Source organism: Eucyclogobius newberryi, unplaced genomic scaffold (genome assembly GCF_026437365.1).
Source record: "Eucyclogobius newberryi isolate DKJ021-1_F unplaced genomic scaffold, fEucNew1.0.hap1 SCAF_21, whole genome shotgun sequence".
Lineage (NCBI taxonomy): Eukaryota > Metazoa > Chordata > Actinopteri > Gobiiformes > Gobiidae > Eucyclogobius > Eucyclogobius newberryi.
In genome coordinates this window covers 3484487-3492942 of record NW_027315846.1, presented here as the reverse complement: position 1 = coordinate 3492942, position 8456 = coordinate 3484487, and the positions used below count along the sequence as shown (strand labels likewise).

The 8456-nt window shown below is 38.7% G+C and overlaps 1 protein-coding gene across 1 annotated transcript; it reads left to right on the top strand.

Annotated features, from left to right (window-relative positions):
* Nucleotides 1–695: 695 nt before the first annotated feature.
* Nucleotides 696–1640, top strand: nkx2.9 (NK2 transcription factor related, locus 9 (Drosophila)). The gene is made up of 2 exons (XM_072457861.1): nucleotides 696–867; nucleotides 986–1640. The coding sequence occupies exons 1-2, from the start codon at nucleotides 696–698 to the stop codon at nucleotides 1558–1560; spliced, it is 747 nt and encodes a 248-aa protein (XP_072313962.1). The 3' UTR covers nucleotides 1561–1640.
* The last annotated feature ends 6816 nt before the right edge of the window (nucleotides 1641–8456 follow it).

Below are 8456 nucleotides of genomic sequence, written 5' to 3'. Positions count from 1 at the left end.
TTGTCATGAATATATCCTTCTGCTCGAGTGTCCTTCACCGGTCACTTGTCCCGGGCTTCTCACGCCGCGCCTAATGGCCTGATTAGTAAAACCAACTCCGCGCTAATTGCTCACTTTGTATGCAAATGTCGACACGGCGGTGGAGCTGTGTGTCGAGGGCGGCGCGGGCCACGGCGTTCGGCCTATGAGCGCGGCGCTTTCAGGGGTGGGGAGGCATGGCGGGGGCGGGGGGGGGGGGGGGGGGTGCGCGCGGGGGTGGGGTCCGGGACGGGGGAGATGGGCTCCTTGTTGTCACTTGCCACCCAAGACGTGATTCAGGACCCCTCGCAACAATCACTATTATCTGTTTCCACGCGGGTCGACGATACGCCTCGAATGTGTAATGATCACGAGTGCTTCCTTGTCGCTTTGTCAACGCGGCGGATTCTTTCTTTTCTGCCCCGGGACCCTTCTTCCACTCCCGCCCTCCCGCGTCATCCATTCAGGTGCCCGCGGCGTATAAAGGCCCCGCAGCGTCCGCGTGTTTGCGTCTCGTCCCGCGCTGTTTGACCAACACTCATCCCTGTTTCCAAAGATCTAACGCAGTGTTTGTTTGTTTGTTTGTTTTTTTGGAGGATATCGTGTTGTTTATTTGGTTTGTGTGTGTGTTTTTTTTTGTTGCGTTCTTCGACCACGAACACGTCCCCGGTGTCGCGATGGCAGCGTCCGGTGCCAGCAGCAGGTTCAGCTTTTCCGTGCGGAGCATTTTGGATTTGCCCGACGCGGAGGTCACCACGCCGCGCGCCTCGCCCGTCTACTCCTCCTCGTGCTCGTCCTCTTCTCCCGTCGCGTCGTGGAGCGTGGACTCTGACAGAAGCCCCTGCGTGTGTGAGTATCCGCGTTTGGACCGCAGTGTTCGAAATCGTCTCGTTTTACGCACGTTTTTACGCACGTTTTTACGCACGCCGACAAACTTTAACGCGCACGTCCCGTTTCTCTTTTGCAGCGTCCGATGAAGGCGGTTTCGAGGCTTCCCCGGACTCGACCAAGCCGGACGACTCCTCACAGGACGAGGCGTGTTCGGAGCCGGACAAGTCCAAGAAGCCCAAGAAGCGCCGCGTCCTCTTCTCCAAGGCGCAGACGCTGGAGCTGGAGCGCCGCTTCCGCCAGCAGCGCTACCTGTCCGGCCCGGAGCGGGAGCAGCTCGCGCGCCTCCTCAGCCTCACCCCGACCCAGGTCAAGATCTGGTTCCAGAATCACCGCTACAAGATGAAGAGGGGCCGGTCCGCGGACGGGGGGATCCACGGGCTGGAGCTACATTCCCCGCAGCCGCACCCGTCGCTCTTGCGCCGCGTCGTGGTTCCGATTTTGGTGCGCGATGGGAAACCGTTCCACCTGCTGGACACGGACAAGCCGAGCTATCTCCCCGCGTCCCAGGCCTTTCCGCTGGGGTACCCCGCGATGCAGCATCAGTCCCCGGCGGCGCTGCACCATCCGCGGTACCAGCACTTCCCCGGCACGGCCTCCGCGTCCCGGTACGCGTTTGCGTCTTTCAGAGACTTCTGGAGCGGCCAACTTTAACAGCTTTAACAGCTTTAACTCTCCACAGACTCTGAACGCACATTTAAAACATGGCGTTATGTATATTTTTATTTTAACGCAGTTCCCCAAGCAACTTAAACCAGATTTTACGCAACTTTATATTTTGCACATTTTTACTTTATTCTATATGTAATAATTTCGTTGTCCAACAAACCACTTCTCTTTGGTGCAGGTCGGTGTTGAATGGCAATTTTGGCGCGTATTATTTTTGAATTACAACGTGATTATTATGTATTTGTGTTGAAACTGTAAATTGTTTAAATCGTTTCGTTTGGAAATAGACTTTAGGGAATAGAAATGTGTGCTGTGTGAAACCCGGAAGCAATAGACAGATTTCTATGAGATTTTAAATGAATGTAAGATTTGTGTGTGAATGAACAAACTGTTATGAATAAAGAATTTCTTATTTTGTACAAACATTATGTTGCACTGCTTTGTTTTCTTGATATACTGTATTTTCACAAATTAAGAGCTTAATTAAAATTTCTCATGGAAGTTGCATTCACCATTTAATATGATCAGGTTTGGGATTAAAGAAGACAACAACAAAAAACACATCAACATGATAATAATAGTGATAATAACAATAGTAATAATAGTAATAATACAAACACAACTACAAATAAGAAAATACATTTAAAAAGTAAAAACTTTTACTCTTTTAGAATCCAAGATATAATATGAATTGCTTGCAGAAGATGATATATATATAATGATATTCTATTTTAACATATGAAGATGAGACAATCCAGACTTTACCATCTTAAAAAAACTGAATTATAACTTTTCTAATCTGCACCAATGTATTTAGGCCTTTACTTTATTGATTATATTCAATATTTTGGTACATTCTATATGTTTTTTGCATATTTCTTGCAAAGTTGGATTATCAAACTTTAAGATAAGATAAGCCTTTATTTGTCCCACAATGGGGAAATTCCAGAGTTGCAACACAAAATAGGTAGAGAAGTAAATAATAATAATAATAATAATTATAATAATAACAACAATAAAGAGCAGATAATGATTTGACAAAACTCTTATTGTTTATAAGAGTTTTGTTTATAAGAGTTCTTCTATTAAGAGTGTTTTTTAAACTTCCTATAAGTTATCTGTCCATTTCCTCTGTATCTACGGCGTTGCAACAATGAAATTTCCCCATGTGTGGACAATAAAAGATCATCTTATCTTATAACTTATAAAACACTTTTAAAAACGTTTTATTTGATCTAAAGATAATGGCACAAGATAATTAAAGCCAATGTTCAGCTTTATTCAATGATTCATTAAAAAACTGGGCATTTCCACGACAGGGAAACGTAAACAAAATGTACTCCAAACGTTTGAGACAGAAACTGTACAAAAGTTTCCATCTTGACTGAAGCGGCGGCTGAACAGGTCATGTTTGATCTACTCTTAAAATCAAGTCTGTTTCAAGTGACCAATTCACGGCTTTAACAGATAAGAAATAGCCCGAGCAAATCTGAATGATCTTTTCTGCAAATATATTAAAGCGCCGCAAACGAGCTCAGAGTGAGTGATGTGAAGAGCCTTGTGTGGTCAGGGCACTTACAGAGTCAACACTTATGGGACTTTTACTCTTATTTTATTTGTATTAGATTAAAATGTATCGTAACTTCAAGGAATTTTGGCCTATATATTTGTTGATTAATTAATTTAGATTATTATTGATTCTATTTACTCAATTTTCTAATTTATTTTAAATTAATTTCAGTTTAGATTTACAGAAATGTTTATTACTATGCACTGTCCCTAATAAATGGATACATAATAATAATAATAAATACAAGAAAAATACATCAATAAATAATCGAGGAAGGTTATTTGTAAATTAACTTTTATTGATTAATTGTGTAATAAATTGTCTCTATAATAACACAAGAAATCCCAACAAATAGTTCTTATAAATTTCCTCATACTTTAAAATGATTGGATGCATTTTATTCTCTTTTTCCATGGGTTTTAGAACGATAAATTAGACCGTTGACACAGAGCGATTAACATATTTAAAACCACAATATTACATCTTTTGAGTGGGGAAACATCCTCAAACCGGCCGCAAAAACCCATGAATTAATGAAGTGCGTAATAATCGTTAATTACGCCTCTGGAAACACGACCGGCGCGTCTCGATTCCGCTCTCGCACTTTGACTTACAGTGCTTGCCGAAGCTGTTGAGCTGAAGTGAAAGTATTTGTGGAAACGCGTCCACTCTAAACTCGGATCTGATCCCTCCTTTTGTGGCCTGGTCCCCCCAGTTATGGCCGCTCATCGGGGCCCTAAGCCTTTTCTGATGTTAAAAACTAATTATGCGCCGGAAAGCTGTGCAAACATCACTTAGAGCGAAAGGGAAAGAGTCGGATTTGCTTAAGCATGAGAATGGCGAGTAAACATACGGGGCCTCCGCAGTGGCACCCCACCGCTGTCTGGAGCTTTGTTATGCCCGGCGGCGGTGAGGGGAGCCCGGGCCCTGGATGTGTACTGTAGCAGGGGGGGACGGGACGGGACAGTGGAAGAGCTGAGGGGAGGAAATCTGCTTCTGGATCTTTAAAGTCTTGAATGGAGCAGGTGGAGACTTAGAGATAAGAGAGGGATGAGCGAGGTGGAAACCAGAGCTGAACACGACTCGAGCTGTGAAAAGGAGGCAATGTGTACGTTTTTTGAGCTTTGTTCCCTCTTTAAAAACGTTTGTGGCATTGCGTTTGTGTTTATTCGCTCTTGTTTGTCGAATGTCGGAGGCTCAGAAGGAACTCGACGCCAAATTGCCCAGATTTGTGACGTCTCCTGCTGTTTCCGAGTCCGTAAATCGTTAGCGGAGTCGTCCGGAGCATTTATGTCGTTACCACTGTGAGCGTGCCAGAGAAGCTAGCTTTTGTTTTTGTTTCCACGTGGTGATTTCCCCTGCTGCCAGTAGATGGAGCGCTAACACAAATGACAACGAGGGAATGCCTGACTGGAAGTAGTGCACGCTTTTATTATTGAGCTAAAACATGAGATGTCAAAGGTCAAAGCCGGAGCAGGTTTAACGCACAATAGTAATATGTGTCCTTTAATCAGCAAAAATTATGGGTAAAATTTTCAAATGTTGATCCAAATTGTTCTCACCGGGCAGATAAAAACTACATTTTTGTTGATATTGTTCTATTGGGACAAGATAGAGAATTATTTTGGCCCAAATGTGTTGAGTGTGTTTAAAATGATTTAATGAAGCTTATTTATCCTGAGAAAAACTAAAAACTACAATATAAATACATAAATATATATGTATACAAAAATATATTTGTTGGATGCATTAAATTCTTGTTTTAGGTTTCTAGAAAAAAAAGTTTCTAGAAAAGTTGGTTATGCAGAAATGTGTCCTGTAAACTTTGTAAGAAACAAAACCACAGACAAACATTGTAAATATGAAAACACAACTAAAAAAAGAAAAAGAGGAGCATAAAAGTTTGACCTATTTTGATTGTAAAGCCTAAAAAAAAGAAAAAATGATTGTTCAACAAACTTTTAAAATGATTATTACAGCGTGAATGAGAAATAGTTTTAAAACTGTTCATAAGTTTTCAGTTTGAACACAAATAAACGGGTGGTTCAGTTTGAAAAGAGAGGTGAACAGGTGAGGGACGATATTATGGCTGCACACTCCCCAGAAAATAACTTTATATTTATTCAAGATATCTATAATATTTGTATAGTATTTATTTAATTGATTAGTTTCAACACATCGATTTAATGCAAGAAAGAATTCTACGGCAGAATTGTAAATGACAATAAAAGAAACAAAAGGAACATGGAACATATTAAACATAATAATTAAAACAAGAGCAAAAAAGGGAAATTATCCAGACTGTTTTATAAAAGACACTGACAGTATTTTTAACCCAGTGATTCTGGCAAAATATTTTAATAAATAATGTGTGGCTTTAAGTCCAAATCTTACCACAAACATTCTAAACAGTGACACCAACTATAAATCATGTAAAGCACTGATTTCATTTCATTCTATTAACCTTTATTACGTTCCTCTGCGATCTTTCATTCCAAACTGAAAAAAATGAGGATAAAAAACAATTTACAAATTATTGAGCCGTTTCCTGACCACAATTTTCAGAGATATTAGGGGGAAAATCATCAGATTGGAGAAAAAAAATGTTTTAACCCTGATAATCAATATGACTTTAGCACAAACAGATCAACAACAAACAATTATAACCGAGGCAATTGAAGAAATCCATTGACAATTTAAAAAAAAAGATCCTCTTGGTTTATTCATGAATCTTAAAAAAAATCATTTATTACCATCAATCACAAAATACTTGATACATTGGAGATGTTTAGGACCAGGGGAGGTGCTTTATTGGGTTTAAAACTATTTAGGTAACTGAAAACTATATCAAAGTTTGGGTGAGCTGAAATCTGAAGGCCTAATATTAAATGTGGAGTCCCCCAAGGGCCGGTACTGGGTCCAAAGTTGTTGATTTTACACATCTATTACTTAACCAAAGTGTCCAAAATGTTGCTGATGACACAAATCATTTCTGTTTGGAGAAGAGTGCAGATCGATTATTTGAAATTGTGACTAAAACTGTGGCTTGATCACAACAAATTATGGCTCAAACTAAGAAAAACTAAATATGCTTCAGTAACAATAACATTACTAGAGAGAGTAAAATTACAATCAATAAGGTCATTATAGAAAAGGTTGACAATATTCAATTCTTTGGGGTATTAATAACTGTAAACTAAAATTTGTCAAAGCATTTTAAGAATAAATAAAGTAAAGTTCACTTGATTATTTACTTCAAACACACTTTATATTGTGCTCTAGAGTTACCACAAACATTATATTGTATTGGAGTTTGGGGTAATAACTTTAGCAATGCAACAAAGACACTTGTTATTGTCCAAGAAATCTTAAATTAGAGTATTTACTTAATTATCAAACTCTAATAATAATGTTTAAAGTAAAAAAAATAAAAATAATACAGAATAGTGTCCAAAGAAATGTTCCCTCATTGCGAGAAGGGCATCTGCGGCTGAGACTTTACGGTACAGGGCTGAGCAGGGCTTTTAAAGACAAATAAGTAATGACCAGAGACTGTAAGACTGTGTTGTAAAAATATATTGTAGAAATATGAATATGATTTTGAGGCGCTATTGAAACGGTTGCACAGTTTTCTTGTAGATTCCTAAAGTGCAATTCTAGACACATTTTTATCAATGTTTTTAATGTTCAAAATAAACTTAACCTATTGTGGTAGTGATGCATGAGCAAAACAAACAAAGTGGTACAAAATTAAAATGCAGTTAAAAATGATAAAAAAAAATGTTATCACCGAATAGCAATTTTTTAGGTTTATAATTTCACTTCCTGTTTAAAATGGATGACATCACACTAAGAATTTACAATTTTTTTTGCAAACACTGGGTAAAAACTCATTCAATGTCCCTTTTTTTTCACAAATTGAAATATATGAGAGCGGCTTTTTTTTTTTTTTTCTTTTAGAAAGTCCAAAAACTTGTTTCTTTGTGTCAATTTTGCATAAACTTTGTCTGGAATGAGTGCCCCTGGTGTGAAACATTGTCTCCACAAATACCTGCTCGATTGACGTAAAACTATCATTTATATTTACAAACGGTACAAATCACCAAATAAAGACAAAATTAGAAACTCGTAAAAACCTGTCATAGGCACTTTAAATAGTTTAAAAACATAAATACTTAGACGCATGAATATTATTGCATCTTTTGTTGTCTCGAGCTCATTATCTTATCTAATTCCAGACTGATCACAGCCTCTTTCCCTTGTGAGTGCGTCCTCCCCTGTTTTAGTTTATAGGTTTTTACTGTGAGAACGCTAATGGCTGAGCAAACAACATTAGCACTTTACCCCCCCGAGCCCTGAGCCCCGGTCTTATAGGTCAGGTCTCCGGAGCGGCGCGTCACCCGAGCGTTCAGAGTTCAGCTCAAAGCACAGGGATCAGGAAAAGACTTGAGAAGAATCACACTTTTATGTTTATTCCAGTGTAAGTCACTCAGAACTCTATATTTCTTTAATGTCTTCTTCTTGGATTGTACAAATAAAGTTTATCTCATCTTCTCTTTACATAAAACCTTTAAGTAGCAGCCTTAACGCTAACTTAACGACTAAAGTATATATCACAAATATATAACAATCTGAGACACGTCATTAAATAGTCTTTAGTTTCTTTGTTAGACTGGACAGTGTGAAATGGGGGCGAAGAGCGGGCAGGACATTCAGTAAAGTGTTAGAATTGACAGGAAGCATCAACTTATAAGAGCTTTTAATGTTCTAATAGTTGTTTTTATTGAGTGATTCTCGCAAGTCATCTTTATTCTTCTGTATCATTGTCTTATTTTGATTTTATTTGGTGTTTTTATACCTGTTGTACATATAAATTATAGTTTTACTCCAATCGAGCAGGTATTTGTGGAGAAAATGTTTAAAAATCTGTAGAAAATGACAGGAAGTGACATCACACCAGGGACACTCATTCCAGTCAAAGTTTATGCAGAATTTACACAAAAGAAACAACTTTTTTGACTCTTTAAACATTAATTCAACAAAATAAAGTCGTTCTCGTATATTTTTATTTGTCAAATAAAATAAGTGTGACATCAGATGAGTTTTGGCCCAGTGTTTGCTGGGTAATTTCCCAGTGTGATGTCATCAATTACAAACAGGAAGTGACATTATAAACCCTAAATTAGTTATTCTGTGAAAACATTTGTATAAGTTTCTAGATAAATTCTGAATATATTCATCTCAACTGCGTTTTAATTCAGCGAGTGGTCCGGCCTGTAGGGGGCGCTTTAACGGTGCGTGCTGCAAAAAC

Coding starts and splice junctions, on each gene's coding strand:
- nkx2.9 (XM_072457861.1), top strand. CDS start 696: ATGGCAGCGTCCGGTGCCAGCAGCAGGTTCAGCTTTTCCGTGCGGAGC. Junction 868..985: donor TGACAGAAGCCCCTGCGTGT/GTGAGTATCCGC, acceptor TCTCTTTTGCAG/CGTCCGATGAAGGCGGTTTC.